At 30.7% G+C, this 20,865-nt stretch overlaps 1 protein-coding gene across 1 annotated transcript in view; it reads right to left on the reverse strand.

Annotated features, from left to right (window-relative positions):
* Rfx3 (regulatory factor X3) overlaps positions 1 to 20,865 on the reverse strand; it is a 305,603-nt gene that overhangs the window by 132,440 nt on the left and 152,298 nt on the right. The window contains exon 3 of the mRNA XM_077797836.1: positions 1,016 to 1,113. Within this exon, the coding sequence (XP_077653962.1) occupies positions 1,016 to 1,113 (98 nt within the window). The remainder of the gene's footprint in view (positions 1 to 1,015; positions 1,114 to 20,865) is intronic.

The raw sequence follows: 20,865 nt of genomic DNA on the forward strand, positions 1-20,865 counted from the left end.
TTCTCAAAATAACTCAATAAGAGAAAACTATCTTCCCACTTCCATGAAATGAATAATAGAAAGGTTAGAACATTTAAGTACATTGTCCACAATAATAAAACTAATACTAGCTATATGAAGATTCTATGGTTTTAGTTATAATAATATGCAACAACAATTGACCTCTTTATGTCAGGCATAGAGCTTACAGGTTAACATCATGGAGATCAATGAAATCACTCAAGGAAAGAGTAGATCAGTAAGAATAAAGAAAGCAGAGTTATCATCCTGGCATATACCAAATCTGAAGGGAAGGGAGCAGAAAAGTCAGTGAAAGATTGAATTCATTTTCAGGTAAATCCAGAAAGCCAAAAGTTGTAATCAAAACTCAAGTTGAAGACCATCATGATGACTTTTAATAACTTTTAGCCCCTTTATTTATAGAAACATTCTGACTCTTAATCCAAAGTAGTGGAAAATCTAATAAATTTGCAAATTTACATTATTGTTAATGCAAAGGAGATAAGTTAGTGGGCAGACACAGACAGGAAAATAAAATTTACTGAGTAACAGGCAGCTTTATATAGAATATCTAACTTAGTAAATGTACAAAGACTCACAAAACTTCTAATGCTAGTTTCATACTAATTTGCAGGTAAATACATACCCACAGAAACTCAACTTATATATAAAACAAAAATCATAGATTTCATAAAGTATTATTAAAATATATAAATTATTAACAAGAGGTATAAGTTTTTCTCAACCTAGGGAAAACCATTAAAGGGCATAAAAAATTCAATAATTTCTAAAAATTCAGTAATTAAATATTCTACTAGGGTTAAGTGAGAAGAAAATTAACACATATACTTAATAAACAGATGAAAGCTCTAAACATCAGTTTAATTTCAATAACTTTGTTCTAGTAAAAAAAAATAACTGTGAAAACAAGGAAACAATTTGGAAAGAGTGGGATGTGTTAGAAAGTACTATTTCTCACTGAGTGAGGAAATTACAAAGACGCTTACAAACTTACATTGCCCCATTGGTATAGACAGTGTCACTTCCTTCCACATACTGCACCTGAGCTGGATAGACATGTTGTACCTGCTGCACAGTCTGTACCTGCTGTACCTGCAAAACAAATATTGGGATGTGGTGAGAAGCAGACATGATAGAAAGAACACACAGCAGGGCCAGGGATGTAGCTCAGTGGTAGAGCACTTGTACAGCATGCTCAAAGCCCTGGGTTTGATCCCTAGTACTCAGGTAGCAGGTGGGGGGAACAGCAAAAAACAAGAGAGAATATATAGCTTTAGATTTACCTCAATAGTTTCTCTAGAGTGTAGATCAACCTGTGAATGCTAACTTCAAGATAAGCCTGTGTTGGGTCAAGATCAAATAGAGCATCAATGCTAAATAAATTGTGCAATTTTCTTGCAGGTATATATGGAATACACACTTCAGGCTTTCAGGTTTAAAATTCTGAAAGTTCCTATGTTGATGATTTATTCATGAAATGCCTTCCATTTTAGTTTTGAAAATAAAAGTAACTTAGTTTTAATTAAAAACAAGTAATCACAGAAATTTTAAGCACTCAAACATGAAAAATACTTCAGTAAATCCTATATACTCATATTCTAAGGTAAATACCCACCACCATCAACAGTCTTCTCCTTTTAAACCCTCAGGATTATTTAAAAGCAATCCCAAATAATACATGATTTCACTGGTAAATATTCAAACTTGTTAGTCAATAACATCACATATTAAAAATTAACACTTAATATCATCGAAAATTTAGTCATTTTTCAAATATCCCTAATTATTTCAATGGCTCTGCAGTGTTGATTTCTTCAATTCAGAATCCAAACTAGGTATACATATTGCATTTGGTTGATATTTTGTTTCTATTTTTGGATCTAACAACTTTTCATTCTTTTTATTTCCTGCCTATTACCACTTAAAGAAAATGTATCATCTACCTAAATTTATGGCATTCCAGATTTAGCTAATAGCAGTCCTAAAGTGCCATTTCCTATGTTCCTTGCATTTCCTATATATCATATAAACTGGTAGTTAAAGTCTATCGTGTTGAACAGTTCCATTTTTTTTAAAGTACACTTCCTATTATATCATATGAGTTGGCATATAACTGGATGTCTTTCTGTCCTTCAGTTTGATTGATGGGGTTGTGTTTTGTTAGCTGGATTGGTGTATAATAAGGCTCCCTATCATGTTTTACCTGAAGACATTAATCCCCAAGGTATTACAATTAATAAAAATTTTAAACTTGTGGTAGTCCAATTCAGCTATTCTTTCTTCATTTACTACAGACTTTTTCAAACAAGAAATTTCTCTCATTAATTACTTATTTTGAAATAAGGCTCTTGCAGGAAGAATAAGACAAAGCAATATCCTACTATTTTTATTTTAAAACAATGATGAAATCTTTCAGCTCTTCAAAGGTGAGGAATGCAGTATTTTGCTTATATTGTTTTGTTTTTGCCCTTGTGATTTGCAACTTTTGACCATATTTTATGTTTTCATCCCTAACAAGTCTGTTTTTCTTGTTAAAATTCTCCCATCTCTGGTCAATGATAGCCTCTTCAAACTGGTTCCTAAGAAATGACCACAATATCTTTCTTAACACTGCTGCTTTCTGTTATGAAATGATATCCCAGCCTTCTTTCTTATATATTCTACCCCAGAACTAGAGTCATATATTTCTTCAAAAAGACTGGCATATCTTAGTGGAAAACTGTATTTAAAGACTGGACCTATGAATGGTGACCACAAGGGTGCTCGGCATATTTCTACCTCTTTTCACTGGACTGAACTAGAAGATGCAAATATTTTTAGAAAAGAAAAAATATATATCACATTCTACTGATTTTTTTCAATTTAATTACATGTATATATAAATTTAACAGACTATGACATAATATGTGCACATATTTGCTTTATGCTAAAAATTTTGCTTCATGGAGATTTTAATATCACCACTTATTTACTTTACTATGAAATCTGACATAGCTTTAAAATAAAAATACAAATATTACTAAAATACCAAATACTGTAACTTTGTTCCCTTTTTTCCCCTTAACGTGTGATTCAAGGGTTACATAACAATGTTATGGCTTCTATCTGAAAAGTCCACTAAAGTTTCATGTATTGAAGGCTTGATCCCTAATGCAGCGAAGTTCAGAAGTGGAACTCCTAGGAAATAATTCTATCATGAGGGATCTGACCTCATCAGTTGATTAATCCATTGAGGTATTCATAATCTGATGGCATTATTGGGAGGTAGTGGAAACTGTAGGAGGTAGGATCTAGTTGGAGGAAGTGGGTCACTGGGGGCATTTCCTAGAAGAGCATATTTTGTTCTGGCCCCTTCTTCCCTACATCTGTCTGTCTCCCTCCACCCCTTTTCTCTCTCCTTCCTTCCCTCCCTCCCAACTTCCTACCTTCCCAGCTGCCATGAGATGAACAGTTTTACTCCACTAAAGCCAGCCAGCCAGTAATAACCTGAAACTTCTGAAACCATGAACCAAAATAAGTCTTTCCTTCTTTAATTTGTTTTTCTCAGGTATTTTGTCTCAGCAATGAAAAGGTGAGACATGGTGTATCCCTATGCTTTAGAATGTTTGGAACTAAGTCAACAACTTGTTATACAGTTAAATTTATTTGTTTAGCTTTCTTTTTATTTTTAGGATTTCCTGTATTTAGTTTTAATCCTATTTATCATTATGGGAAGTAGTTACATGTTTTCAAAATAAAAATTATAAAACAGGATCATATTTGGGTAAATAATCTTACTTCCAATCCTAAGTCTATCATACTTACTCCTTCTCCCTACAGGTAACCATTTTAATTAATTTGTGGTTTATCCTTTCCATTGCTTTTCTTTCCCTTTATGTCCTTTTGGAAAATAAGCAAATATGTATGAATTTATGCATAAGTACCCATTTATGGATATATCTACACACATGTACACATGCTCACATACACACATACATACATATGCATACACCTTATTGTATCACAAAAAGTAGCATACTATACACATAATTGTGAACCTTGCTTTTTCCTTAATTACAAGAATAAACCTGGAGATCATTACATGATAGTATATTGTGCCATAAAACAATATATTAATGCATTTCTTTTACCCACCTAGTTGTTAATTTGCCTGGCTACAAAATTCATAAGTAATAAAAAGTATATTCATGAAAAAATTTTAAAATTGTTTGTATGAAGACATATATATATATATATATATATGTCTATAAATTATATATATGTGCATTTATATATACACTAAGCAAAACTAAAAACAAATGCACATGTGGAATTTCACAAAAAAATGACTAATAGTCCCTGTTTCTATATTCTGCATATGAGAAAAAAAATTGACCCTTGATTTTCTAAGTCTGGCTTATTTCAGTCAGCATATTGCTCTCTAGTTCCATCCATTCAGCAGCAAATGACATAATTTCATTCTTTTTTATGGTTGAGTAAAGCTCCACTGTGTCTATACACCACATTTTCTTTATCCATTCATCTGTAGACAAGCACTTAGGCTGGCTCCATAACTTGGCTATTATGAATTGCACTGCTATGAACATTAGTATTCTTATATCTCTGTAGCACGCTGATTTAAGTTCTTTTGGATAAATGACACAGAGTAGGACAGCTGGGTCACATAGCAGTTCCATCCCTAGTCTTTTGAGGAATCTCCATACTGCTTCCGAAGTATAATTTGCAGTAACACCAACACTCATGAGTGTGCCTTTTATCCCACATTCTTGCAGTTATTGTTATTTTCATTCTTGATGATTTCCCATTCTAATTGTACTGAGATAAAATTTCAGTGTAGTTTTGATGCACATTCCCCTGATTGCTAAGGATGTTGAACATTTTTCATATATTTCTTGGTCAATTGTATTTCTTCTTTTAAGAAATGTATTTTTAGTATATTTGCCCATTTATTGATTGGGTAATTAGAAGGAAGAACAGTGGACTAGAAAAAGGAGATCAAAGGGGAAGGAGGAGAGATGGGAAATGGGAGAAAATGTGGAACGCAATTGATTAAACAATGCTATATGCATATATGAATATATCATAAGGAACTCTACTATGTATAACTCTAATTCACCAATTAAAAAACAATGAAAAAACAGAAGGAAAACCAATAGAATAAATGAAGAATATAAGGGGAGGGAGGTGGAAGGGGAGGGAAAGGGAAGTACTGAGGATTGAAATGAACAAATTATGCTACATATATTTATGAATATACAAAAATGAACCCCACTAGCATGCATAACTGCAATGTCCTAATAAAACATTTTTAAAAGAAAAATATTAATAGTTATATAAAAGTGTTTATAGAAAACTATATGGCATTGGGTTTGGTGATATTTCAGATATAATACCAAAGGAGTGACCCATAAAACAAAGAATTGATAAACTGAATTTCATTAAATTTCAAAACTTCTGCTATGTGAAAGATACTACGAAGAGAACAAAGACGTAAGCCACAGAACAGAATAAAATATTTGCAAAAAATATACCTGATTAGGACTGGCATCCAAAATATATTAAGAATTCTTAAAACTCAACAATAAGAAAATAAACAATTTTGTTATCAAAAGCACCAAAATAAGAAAAAACACCAAAGAAAATGTACAGATGCCAAACAAACATGTGAAAACATGCTCTATATCATATGTGATCAGAAAAACAAAACAACAGTGAGATATCAAAATCCAGGATATCAAATTAGAATAGCCAAAATCCATCAGGACAATGGCAGATGCTGATAAGGATGTGGAAAAACAACAATTTTCATTGCTGGTGGGAATGCAAAATGATACACACTTTGGAAAGTATATTGAAAGTTTCTAACAAAACCAAACTTACTAATATAATCCGTAATCATGCTCCCTTATATTTACCAAAGGAGTTGAAAACTTATGTCCACACACACACACACACACACACACACACACACACACGGCACATGTTATAGCAGCTTTATTTATAATCACCAAAACAGGCTAGCTACTAAGTTTATCTTCAGTAGTTGAATGGATAAATAAACTGTAGAGCATTCAGAAAGTGGAATATCATTCAACACTAAAAAGAAATGAGTTTCCATGTCATGAAATGACATGGGTGCATATTAATAAATGACAGGGGCCAATCTGCAAAGGCTACAAACTATATGATTCCAACTACATAATATTCTGAAAAAGGCAAAAAAAAAATCAGCAACACAAAAGATCAGTGGTTTCCAGGAGTTAAGAGAAGGTAGGAATTAATAGGAGAACACACAGGATTTTTAGGGCAATGAAACTACCATGGATGTTTCTATTATGGTAGACATATTTCATTATTCATTTGTTCAAAACCATAGAATATGCAATACCAAGACTGAACTCTAATGTAAATTATGGATTGTGGGTGATAATGATATGGCAAAGTAGGTTCACCAATTTTAACAAATGTACCACACTGGTGGGAGATATTGATGGGAGAGGCTGTGTGCGTGTGGGAGTAAGGGGTATATGGAAAATCTCTGTATTCTCTCAATTTTGCTTTAATACTAAAACTGCTCTAGATAAATCTGTGTTTTATGAACTAAAAATATTTTTTAAATGTGTATATACACGTACATGTAAATATTCTATTTGAATGAACAAATATAAAAATGGATAGCATTAAAAAAACTGTGTAAACACTTATCATCTTAAGAGAAATCTTCCAAAAAAATAGTTGAGGGCCAGCCATATTTGAAATAACAAAAAAAGAAAAACATTTGTGGGGTAAATAGCAACATATACAGAGTTTAAAATCTTGAAGTACACCTGAATAAATACACTATATTTAATATCATATCCTGTATATAAATAGTCTTATAAATCAATAAGAAAAGAACTAAAACAGTAGAAAATGGAGTATATTATTAAACAGGTCACAAAATTTAAATTACAGATGAACAATAAATGTAGATTTTTAGAAAGGCACAGATCTTCAAATTAAAAGAAATATGTGCATGTATGAGTATGTCACAATAAACTCCACTATTATGTATAAAGAACTAATAAAACTATAATTTAAAAAGGAAAATTACCTTTTACTCTAGAATCATAAAAATTACCAAAGGGATTATATCAACAATGGACAATTTCTTATGAAAACAGGCTTATGTACAGTACAGAATAATTATAAATATGGTCAATTTTGAAAGAAAATTTATGAAATGGCATGATATTTGATATATTAGTGAATTTCTTCTACAGGAAAATTTACCATCTGAAGAGTTGCTGTACAATATTATTTTTTAAAATACAGTTTATAAGAATAAAATGTCAAAAGAAAAATCTTAATGACCAGGAAAAGTAGAATCATTTAATAAATTACCATAAAACCATTCTGGAGAATACATGGTTGATGTTTTTTAAAAGATTGTATTTTAATAGCAAAATCTTTAAGATATATTCCCAAGTAAAAAAGTATGTTGCAGAACAATACTTTTAATGATTGGATTTGTGGTTATATATAAAAGTAAATATATTTACACATACAAGTGTAAGTCAAGTGTGTTTACATGTGTTTTTATCTACACACGTGTATGTATACACAAAGTTACACAAAGGAGATTAGGATACACACCAAACTTCTCAAAGCGGTTACTCTTAGTGACAAGAAAAGAAGAGAGGTAACGACTCTTATTCTCCATGTTTATATTGTTTTTAGATTATGTTTTAAAAAGGAATTTATTAATTATGTACTTAAGTTAAAAAAAAACAGTATAGAGGCTGGGGTTATGGCTCAGTGGCAGAGTGCTCACCTCGAATGTGCAAATCCCTGGGTTCGATCCTCAGCACCACATAAATATAAATAAAAGTTATTGTGTACAACTACAAAAAAAATAAATATTAAAAAAAATAAAAAAACAATACACAGGACTTCCACTTCTGGCCACGGTGAGTAAATACTACTGGAAATGCCCTTATGCACATAAGACAAACTGTGTAAAATGATGTTTTCAGTCATTCAACAAAAGGCGTCATAAGATTGTAATCCCCATGAAAATGAAAACAAAGTACATCCTGCAATGATCCTGGCTTCTCACCTAGAAGCATTTTTCACACTGAGGTGAGGAGACAGAGACCCTATAACTGGGGAGGTCTAAGGTAGTTCCAATTTGTGGCAGTGTGAGAAATAGATACATAAATATACATAGAGATCCCCCTGGGTCTATTGTTAAATACTAAGCTACACATATGTAGATGCAGAGAGTTCAAGGTCTGACCAGCCATAGTGAAAAGACTTTAGTGAACACATAGGGCATTCTATACACAAGCTGGAAGAATCAAGTCTTAGTAATAGGGCTAAACTAGCCCTGGAGTAAAAACTAGCTTAGGCCTATCCTAACAAAGCCAAGAAACAAGCCTTGAAAAGACCAAGCTAAATTACAAGGAATTGAATGAACACTGTACAAAAAGTAGTTAGACATTTAAGAATCACAATACCTAGAAACTAATGAAAAAAAACAGACATATAAAGAAGCAAGAAAAATGTGATATATCACTAGAAGAAAAAGAAATCAAGATTATGATACATATCAGCAACAAACCTAGAAATGACAAAAAGTAGTAGGCAGCCTCAAGAATAGCTAATGATAAATAGATATAAACATAAAAATGATGAGAAAAAAAGAAAGAAGCTATGAAATTTAAAAAAAAAACAAGTACTATTTATTCAGCTGGAAAATATAACATCCGAAATGAATAATTCACTGGAAGTGAGAAGATTTTTATAATGAAGAAAAGACCAGTTGTCTGGAAAGCCCAACAATAACATTATCTGTCATGAAGTACAAAGACAAAAAAGAAAAAACAGGGAATCAATGAATAATATCAAATAGTCTAACTTGTCATATAGGAGGAGTCCCAGACAGACAAGTAATAGAAAACATATTTGAGGAAAAAATGGTAGAATTTCTTCCAAATTCAATTAAAACTATAATTACAAAGATCTAAGAAGTTTAATGTACATTAATGTATAGACAAAATAAATTAGCCTTATAAATAAATTGCTGAAAATCAGTAATAAAGAGGAAAAAATTAAAGCAGACAGAAAAAAAGGATCCCTAATTGACAGGACAAGAAATATTAGAATGACTGAACACTTCTCAGTCAAAAACAACGTAAGCCTAATACAACTAAATATATATATATTTTTTTCTTTAAAGTAGTGAGAGAAAAAAAGTCAACCTAGATTTCTATAACGAATGAAATAACTTTAAAAATGAAGGGAAATCATTTTCTCTAGACCTAGAAATGCTTTTCCAACAAATATCTAAAAAAGATAACAATAAAGTTATTTAGGATGAAGAAAAATGTCAGATGGAAACTGGGCCTATACACAAAAATGAAGGCCATCAGACATGCTTAATTTGTAGACAATTATAAAGGGACTTAAATTTTTTGTATAAAAGGAAACTGACTAAGTAAATCAAAAATAATATTATATAATGATGTTTAGGACACATGTAGACGTGAAATGTATGTATGACAAAAACAACACAAAAAAACAGAAAAAGAAATTGGAAAAATACACTTTGCAATATTCTGATATATTAAGTGGTATAATATTAGTTAAACACAGACTGTGATAAATTAAATGTACATACTTAATCCTTGAATGAAGACCAAAAAAAATAGAGCCAATATTTGAGAAATTATATAAAGGAAGAAATAAAGGAAATGAAAGGAGAATGGATAGGTTAAATAGAAAACAACAAGATGCTAAGATCCAATGCAAAATTCTATGAATAATTATATTTAATGTACAAAACTTAAATCCTGATTGTTGGAATGGGCAAAATGTGAGCTCCCACTATAATGCTACCTATCAAAACATATTTAAAACTCACAGATATAGGTTAATAATAAAAGGATATAAAGATATAAATCTTTCAAACACCAATCATAAGAAAACTTCAGCATTCTATTCTTATAATTGATAGGTATCAAAAGACAAAGAAAAGATGTAGAAATTATTAACCAACTCAACTTGAACGACTTTCACATGATGCTCCATTCTAGGAAGAATAAACATTCTTCCTAGAACACATGAACATACATCGTGAAAGCTCAAATGCTGAAAATAAATCCCAATTAATTTAAAAGGATTAAGACAATATAGCACATGCTCTCAGAACCCCCCAAAAATTGAAATCAAAGAAAATAAGATTTCAGAAAAATATAAGATGTATTTTTTAAAATTAATATTTAATATAATCTATGATTCATAAAAGGAAAAGGGAAATTAGAAAAGCTTTTAAATTGAATGATTCTCAAAATATATGAAAATTTTCAGAGTATAGCTAGTTTTAAGAATCTAGAAAGTGAATAACAAATTAAATCTAAAATAAGTAGGAAGAAAGAAATAATAAAAAAACTCAGTGAAAGAGAAATCTAAAAAAAAAACAGAAAATGTAAATGAAATGATAGACACCAGGTACACTCATCAAAGATGACACATATTACAAATTCTATGGATGAAAGGGGGAAGCATCATTATTCATCTTAAGAGACATAAAGTAGACAACATAATGTCAATTAATTAAATAAATCATTTACACAAAATGGATAGAGTACTTAAAAGAAACAAATTATCAACATTTGCAAAAAAAAAAAATCCCAACCCTAAATCACAAATATATAAAAATAAAGTTATTCCCAGAGATGAAACTCTAGGCTCAAATGGTTTCACTGATGAGTTTCTGCAAACATTTCAGATAGAGAAAAAAAAAATGCCAATCTAACACAATTTTTCAAAAATAGAGAATAAGGGAACATCTCCCAACTATTTTTATGAGGCAAGCCTAATCCTGAGACCCAAACTAGAACGATAACATAAGAAAAGAAGACTGCAGATTAATTGCCTTCATAAAGTATAACAAAATATATCTAATATAATAATACAGTTAAAAGTGGGGTTTAGCCCAAGAATATTAGAAACACCATGGATATAATTCACAATATTTGCAATAAAAAATTTAAAAAAAACCTTTTCAATAAATGATGGGAAAACACTTGACAAAATTCAGCATTTATTCATGATTATCAACAAAAAACAAAACACACACAAATGAACTCTCAGTAAGTTAAACATAGAAGGAAACTCCCTCAATCTATCAGGGCATCTATGAGAAAAAGTACAAATATCCTATTTAATAGAAGAATACAAATCTTTAGAATTTAAGAATACCTACTCTTTCTGCATAAATGCAACTCTTCTGTTTAAATTAGTGTTTCCTTATTGTACTTTAGATGAAAATAAAAAAGTAATCAGACTAGGATACAAAAATCTTCTCATTAATAATGACTAAAACTTGATGGTTATTTTCCAACAGTCTCCCAATTCTATATAATCACCCATTAAACTTTTGCATATTAATTTTATCTTTTCGTGTTATGCTCATGTTGTTTTCTCCACATAAATTCTCTCACCAACCAATCCACTGTTTCCTTCCAGGCCTGATCAAAATTTTATCTTCTTGGAGTGAGGAATGTGCTCAACAGTAGAGTGCTTATTTGACATGCATGTGGCACTGGATTCAATTCCCAGCATCATATTAAAGAAATTATCATTTCTCTACAAATTTTTTCTATCACTTCTTTTATCCTGTGAGAGAATATTCCTTTGTTTTTGCTCTTAGGACTCATTAAAACAAGTGGTAGCACATGGTTTAGTACTAATTTAGGTTCTCATATGGTTTCCTTTGTGGAGGCCAGTAGATCAAGGTAGAAAGACCTGCTAATTTGGAAGTAGGATAACTAGTTTTAAGTCCTTGTGAGATACTAGATGTGTGTATATTGGGACAATGAATTTACTTCTTTAAATCACAACTTACTTTGTATAAAATAAAAATATCAAATCTATCCTAAAGGCTTTCTGTGAGGATTCAAAGCAATTAAGTAAAAAGCATACATAGTATAGGCCTATATGATAATTATAAAAAAATCTTTAATAATTAGTACTATTGTCAAATACTTCAAAAACAATTTTATCTTTATGTCTGTGCAAATTTCATCTTTGTATCCCACTTGGCTTCAGTCATACATATATACAATAAATGTTTATCAAGGATCCTTTAGATCATGAGATTCTGTAATTAAAATAGAAATGAAACATAGAAAATATCAAAAATCTGGGGAAAAATGGATCAATGCAGGCTAATTCATCAAGGACAGCAATATATAAAGATGTAACTTGATTCTGTGGAGACTTTACAGTAGGATGTTAAAACAGGGCATAATTCTTCACATTATCTACAAGTTAAGGAAATGACAAAGTAAATAGAAAACCAAATTAAATAATAAAAATAATAAATTACAGCATATTTTGAAGATAATGCACTTTTTACTATCTCCCAATTATGCACAGTTTTTCTATCAACCATTAAGGAAGTGGATAAAAGTTCCTTGAAACAATACAATTACAGTGAGAAATGGAATTAGACATAACTACTTGTAGTTTGTGCAGGTATTTCTTTTAAGAACATAATGATAGTGGAAGAAGTAAGAAATAACAGAAGGGGCAAAAATGAACAGAAAAAGATAGGAGGAAGAAAAAAAATGTATATATTCAAATTCTTCTAATAGTATAGATATATATGTCGATATACACACACACACACACACACACACACACACACACACACACACGTGTCTAGTTTCACCAATTAGAAGATCCTTGAAAAATCTTATTTTTCTGTTTAGGGCTTATCATCTAATTTTGTTGATTTGTTTAGCAGTGGAGTTCTATCTTTCTCAGTAAAGGTAGAATGGAAAGTCCTAGAAATTCTCCCTTCTATCCCAAATTAAAATCATTGAGGTCCAGGAAAAAGTTGTGTCCCCAGGGTCAGTTCATCTGGACTTATGGATCCGGTCACAGGATGGAAAAAGAAAATGGCAGAATCCCAACCCATCACTACTCCACACATACAACAACTACATTTTTTATATGTTAGCATACTGTGAAAAAAAATTATAAGTATATAATGATTACTTAATAATTAAATAATGCCCTGTACTTAACAAAGAAAATACCCAATGAATATCTGTAAAATTTGTAATATCCTATAAATGTGAACAAATATATATTTTTTAAAAAAATAATGAAATCAACAAGAAATTCTTATTATTCCAAAGTAACCTGATGTGATCAAGTTTAATGTAACATTAAAAACTGCAGGTAAAATTATAAAATTACATACTATTTTCTCTTTCTAAAATAAGTGTGATTAAAATTGCTCAAATATTATTTGATATTCCTTTTATGTTAAACATTAATTTCTGTTCAAATATTTGCTAAATTGTTATGTATTACAACCTTATTTCCTATTGTAATTACAATTACCTTAATGCAAAGAACTACTCAGGGTAAGCATCTCTAAAAGAGAAGGGAAACTAACATCCAGAAGTCATTTCATTACCAGTTTCAATAACTTTATTTCCCATCCTCTTTGTGAAATCATAAACTGACATTTGCTGCTTGAACTATCCAGGCCATTACAGAAGAAGGACATGATGAAATAAATTCTATATAAAATTAATTATCTCTTAATTTCATTTCCTTTTCTAAAATGAAAAGCAAATAAACAAATATTTTTAGTATTTTTAATTTTAATAAATAGTGAAGTATACAAAATTTGAACTGCAAAAAGATAGATACAGGTGTAATTAGCAGAAATAATGAACAATCTCTGTTATTAACTATTCAATGAATGAAAGTGCACTGAACATATCAAGTTAAAAATGACCTTGGGCTAGTTTTTAAAAGGTTACCTGGTACATCAGAATATTGGCAGTAATGAGGTCTAATTGTAATAATATTCTCTACCATAAAGTTATCTATTTTGTCAACTGAAGGAAAAAAATATCCCCCCAATATAAATACATACAATGATATAATTATATTCATAATTTATATTCTTTATATTCATAAAGACTAAATAAGACACTTACCACTCTTGTAGTATTTAAATAAATGAAAGCATCTCATGTTATTATTCAAATGTAGTATTACAAATGTATTTCCTTATTTTGTGTATATTTTTCATAATTCATATTATTTATAAAGGAAGTGAATACCAAAACAAATTACATACCACAGGAAAATGTGCTAGCTCACAGAATCAATTAGTACATTTTAAGGACAAATTTATACAATATGTTATTTTGGATGTGCTTCAAGAAAATAATGAATCATACTTCAAAACAGAAATCCTTTTTACTAGTAAATGAAATAATTTATAATTGTTAAGCTCATTAGTCAGCTATGACCCATTCTAGTATCATTGTAAAAAATTATTATGTCAAGCTCTTCATTATCCTTCCTTACATAAGAGCATTCCTCACACATTTAGTTGGCACCAAACATCTCAAACCTAAGTTCTCAGAATTCAAATGCTGCATTAAGATCACTTTACTAGATCTACAAAAGATATGACAAAACTCTTAGCAGATTTAAAACATGGGATATTAGGAGTTAAATTGGAGGCTGCTATGTAACTGACCAAATATGAAGCAGGAAAAAATAAGGAGTCACATAACAGGTAATAATAAAAGGAAAGCAGCAAGAAAAGACATCCATAGCAGCAGAAGAGTTAATTAGAAAAGCTGCCTTGTGAGAAAAGAGATTGAATAGAACTCACTATTTCTGAATCAGTAAAACTGTAGGAACTGAAGGGATGGAGGAACAACAAATTAAGAAGTCAAGAAAGTACAATGTGGGTATGCTAGAAGATAAGATATAAGAAAAGAAAAAGCACAGGGGAAACTGATTTGCCCATGAAGCAGGGGTTATAAAAACATAAATCAAAAACTGAAAAACGTATTTTTTTCAGTTTTGGTAAAAATTAAAATTTTATACATCACAGATTATTTAATAAATCTTGACAAGAAAGAACCTACAAGTATTATGAATGTTCAAAAAAAGTTGTAGGTAAAAGATGTTTATGTTTTATGACCACAGGATCACAGTGAAAAACAACAACAAAAAAAAGTTAAGTGACAGGATAGGCTGAAAGAAGAAAGTTACTTAAATTCTCACTGTATTTACTGAGGAAAAAGAAATTTCCCTGGATCTTTAATATTAATTTATAGAATTCTTCCTAAGATATTTGCTATTAACTACAAAATCACTGTTAATCTTATAGAAATAGTAGCCCTTTTGCACCAAAGAATGTGATAAATATAAAAGATTGAAAATTAGTGTATTGGGGATGGGGATGTAGCTCAGTGATAGAGTGTTTCCCTACCATGTGCAAGGCTCAGGGTTCAATAACTAGCACTGCTAAAAAAAAAATATATATATATATATATATATATATATATATAAAACAAAATAGCATATTACTGTTAATTTAAATGACAGAATTCATCATATGTAGAAAATGGAATTGGTTTAATTACATTATAAATTCATTCACTGGCCTTGTTTAAGATGACCTTATTACTTACAAACTATATAGCTTCTTCTGTTTTTCAGAAAACCTCAAATATTTGGATACAGTTTTCATGTAGTATACTTTAAATAAATGATGTGTCTAGCAGATTCAAATCCAACAAACCTCACAAACTTCCTCAATAGGGCTATGCTTAAACATGAATCTTAAGTTTTATAGAAATTATTTATTAAAATTCTGATTGCTTATAGGTAACTTGAAGATGTTAATAAGTGTAGTATTATTGTTACACTTGGACTTCAAGTAGAATCATGTGAAGTCTAACATTTAATGGTAAGGTCCTGACTGGCTCCCTTGCACTTCTGTTCACGTAGGAAAGAGGGAAATCATATGGTAGTGAATTAGCTCAATAAATCACTCTTAACTGAATACCATCTATCTCCCCCCAAATTGACTCTCATCAGAGAGCAGAAGTCACTTGAAAGAGGTAAAGCAGGTTTCTAAAAGCAAGAGAGGAAATGTTTTGGGGAGCAGGAATGTAACTCAGGAAAATATTAATTTACAATGATTTCAATGACAAAACACAATGAATATTACACAAAATATTCAAACTTGTTTTTCTGAGTAAAAATGAACACAATAACAATTACTTCTTGCAAAGTGAATAACATTTCATCATGATTAAATAATGTCTTAATGTTATTTCCCTGGGGGCCAAGCCAAGCTGACCAATACCAAGAATCTAATACACTAAGTAATCATTGCTGGGGGAAACACATAAAATACCAATCAATGTAAACAGTATGTCAGAAGGTCTAACTCTGTAAAAGTTTTTAAAATCGAAACAATTAGAATACTCACTTTAAATGTAATTCTTGATGAGAGTACACAGACACAAATTCTATACTTGCTCCCAGTATCTACTGAAATGATGGCTATTTACAGAAGAGAGATATGGGTTCTTTTCTGGATAGAGTATTTGGGAATTAAGAGAATGAATTATTATAACTATGTTTTGGAAGCCAAAGCACTATATAGCAGACATAAATAGCAGATCTTCTTAGTCACATATTATTAAATTAATACTAATACTACTATCAATAGTGATATGTAATGTTATTTCACTTGATCTTTCCAAAAATCCTAAAGTGAAGTTAAGCTGGTAGGCATTTTTATCCCCATTATATAAATGATGATATAAGTATAAACAGAGATAACCCAAAGATATGGTATGGTAAGTAACATATGACAAGAGATTTCAAATCTTTTAACTCCAATCCTAGATTTCTTATCACAATTATCAGTGTTTCCCAAAATATGAGATTAGTACAAAAGCAAGGCATTAAATAACAATGAGTCATATACTAAGAACTTAATTCATTTTTAATTCTTTGTGAAATCATTCTTATATGTCAATAAAAAGTCTCAGTCTTTACCACCTCTAACATTTAATAATCTCCTATTTAAGGGCAAGTAAGTCTTTGTGTCAGGTCTTATTAAGTAAAAGCAGCTAGCCAAATCATATAAATATTATTTTTATGTTTATGCTATATCCATCATCAGAGATTCTGGTTTTTCATTTTAAGTAGAATTTTTTCATTTTAAATTATTCATTTAAGTAATTTTATAGAAAACTCAAGTATCAAAATTACCTTACAGTACACTTCTTAGATAAAGCAATACTTCAAGGCAGTTTGGAAACGAGTAAACATTAAATACTATACTTATTTCATTGTATCAACAAGAAATTCATCTAAATCCCTGGAGAAAAAGTAAGTAGAAGCTATAATACTGCCATAATAAAGGTAATTTTAAAGTGAACCATTGGTATTTCACCCACTTTTTAAAAAGCAGCATCTTATGTTATTAATTCCAATATTTTTATAACAAGATATACATAAATATAGTTTCCTAAAAGATTCAGTGAAAAAAATGTGATTATGTCTTTATTTATGCCCACTTGTTTCCTGCTACTCCCAGTTTACAGAGATAATAATGAACCATAGGATCATATGCATTCCTCCAATCCCACACCAATAAATTCAACATCACGTGCATGTATGTTTCTGTACTACCCAGAAGGTTAACAGTAACTGCCAAATCAGACAAACCCATGTGTGTGATGCCTAAATTACATAAGAAGGAAGAGAAACGGGCCCTGATCCAGATGGTCACTTGGAGACCCTGGTAAGAGGCTCTATCAACTCATGGTTGTATCATCTTTTATTTTATTTTATTTAGGAAAGAATTAAAATTTCTTCATTTTTTCTTCTTTGTAAGGACAACATGATCTATGTAGAAAATGTGTCAAAAAAATACACACACACACACACACACACACACAAGTACTAATGGTTTAGCAGAGTCACAGAATCGAGGTCACTATGAAGATTCAATTCCATTTCTTTATATGAATAAAGAACATTTAGAACTGGAAATATTAAGAATAACATCACAAAATAGGAAATATTGGGTAGTAAATAAAATACGTGCAAAATTTATACTTTAAAACAAAATATTATCAAGAGAAATTAGAAAAGATTTAAAATGAGAGCAATTTGTGGTTCAGTAAACTTGATATGGTTAAAATGTGTAAGTCTCTCAAATTAAATCTATAGTAGGTCTTCTCCATCAGGCTTCTCAATTAGAATTAAGTCCTAATCCTCTATAGCATTCATTACAGATGACTTAACATTTCTTCTGTGAATACAGAATAATACTAGCTATATACCAACCTTGAGGGAAATGACAAAATAGTTATTCTAATTATTTTCTGTAAGACATTCTGAAAAATGCTCAATTCCTCTTTCATAGAAACTAAGCTAAGAAGTACTGATAGATCACCATGAAAACACCTGATGACTTCTTTGTAGACATAAATTATAAGTAGATTTGTTTTAAATATTTATTTTTCAGTTGTTGTTGGACATGATATCTTTATTTTATTTATTTATTTTTATGTGGCGCTGGATCAAACCAAATGTCCTAGGTGAGCACTCTATCATTGAGCCACAATCCCAGCCCTATAAGTGGATTTTTAAGATTTATATAGAAGTTCAAAGGCCTAATGTAACTAAGACTTATCATGAAATAGAAGAATACTTTCAGAGGACTTTGTGCCACCCAGTTTGTATACTCACAATAAAACTTTAACAATCAAGATAGGGAAGTATTGGCATTAGGTTAGTTAAAATGATCAATGAAACAGAATAGAGCTAATCTCAAACAGTCCCATAAACATGTGGCAACTTTTCAACAAAGGTGCCATTATATTTCATTGGGAAATTATTTGAATTGTAAAGAAAATTAATCTTGACATTTCCACTATACTCTTGATGTAGACCTGTAGGAGCTGAGAATTCACAGAGGCATACTGAGATCATAAATGACTCAGTTCAAAAATAATACACTTTTTCTCACAATCTACTCTACAGTGTATGCTACAGGGTCCAACCTAAGTATAAAAGGAAAAAGACACAGGTAAGAATTTTGTGTCTTTGATTCTGTTACTTTTTTCTAGGAGAGCTACATATGAACCACGTAAGATATAAGCATATAAGATATATGCTTTTCTTCCCTTAACAATATATCTTAGAGCTGTTTTCAGGTTATAACCATGTGTAACTGCAGGTACATATATCCACAACTACTTTTATCTAACTTCAGAGTACTCTAGAGTATAAAACATATTTAGCCATTTCAACATTAATGAACATTTAGGTTCCTTTTTTCTCTATTATAAAAATTGCGATAAAGAAATAATACAGCTGTTTTTATTAAATGCTCTTAAGGTAATGCTTCTTTCAATGTGTTTACTGGTGATTTTTTTCATGTTTTATTGATGAACAAACAATATGAAGAACTAATATTCATATGGTTTAATGATTAATCTATTGCATTGGTTAGTCTTTACTGATCTGTAGACTCTTATTAAACATAATTGATTTTTCTTCTCATAAGCTTCATGTCTTTTTATCATTGGGATTATTTATGATGTTTATTAACTATTTTATTTTGATTTTTAATGCATTTATTTATTTGTTTTGAGACTGTGGTTCCCTGGCTGCCCTCAAATTTGCCAACCTCGGGCCTCAGCCTCCCAGTAGCTGGGATAGCCATGCATTACCACAACTGGCTTCCACAACTGGATTATTAACCTTTATTTGGCAAAATATATCAAACTTTTTCCTTTAAGCCTGTGGTGTATTATGTTCTACATAAGTTGATCTCCTCTTCCTAAGATTAGGAAATAAGATTCTCTTGTTTTTGTTTCTACTAGAGGTTTATAGTTTTGTTTGTTTGTTTGTTTGGTACTGGAGATTGAACTCAGAGGGCACTGGACCACTAAACCACATCCCCAGTCCTATTTTTTATTGTATTTAAAGACATGGTCTCACTGAGTTGCTTAGCACCTCACCATTGCTGAGGCTGCCTTTGAACTCTCGATCCTCCTGCCTCAGCCTCCTAGGTCAATGGGATTACAGGCATCAGCCACCTCACCTGGCTTGAGGTTTATAGTTTTAACACTAATTAGCCCTATAGTCTATTGGGGATCTTAAGACAAAAGTGGAACTTCAGTTCCTTCTAAAAAAGACATTTTCCCTAAGACCATTTATTCTACTATCCACTTTTTATTTGAAATGATACATTTATCATGAAAGAAACTATCTTTTAAAGAGGGATCTGCTTATTTATTCCTGATCTAATACCACTAAGTTTTTATTACTATGCATTTTAGCATGTTTTGAAATTAGGCAGAATAAGTTTTCCTCCATCACCATTCTATTTTAGCAAATTTCATTGGCTATTTTTATGTATATTCTTTTCCAGAAACTTTGGAATCGCCATTTCAATATTAAAGAAAACTCATCTAAGATTTTCAATTTGATTATATTGAAATTACTCATTCATTTTAGAGGGAAATTCTCATTCCTTATAATACTCAGTCTTCCATCAAGAAATACAGTAGTCTCTCCATACATCCTTTGCAGCAAAATTAATTCTCATGTTAGTCTTTAGGATTTCTTAATTGCCCTTCTTATGTGAGTTGTATGCTTCACCCCCAGGTCAGTGATCATGAGTGAGCTAATATGAAGATTGTTGGCAGATTTCAAAGTGGTATGGTAGGGATAATTTTAAAAATGCTCCCCCCAAAGATTAAAAACCCTAATTCCTATATGAATAGGAATAGGAATATGATCTAAATATGATCAGAAATTCCTCCTATGATTATGTTTTATGTCACAGAAAATCTTTTTAAAAATGAGTCCTGATCTAGCCCTAGAAGCCCTTAAAAATGAAGGGTTTCTCTGGCTAATGGCAGAAAGGGAAATAGGAGAGCCAAAGCATGAGAAGTCTTCATTATTGCTTTGAAGATGGAGCAGCATTACTGTTGC

The sequence above is a fragment of the Urocitellus parryii genome, chromosome 4, assembly GCF_045843805.1.
Source record: "Urocitellus parryii isolate mUroPar1 chromosome 4, mUroPar1.hap1, whole genome shotgun sequence".
Lineage (NCBI taxonomy): Eukaryota > Metazoa > Chordata > Mammalia > Rodentia > Sciuridae > Urocitellus > Urocitellus parryii.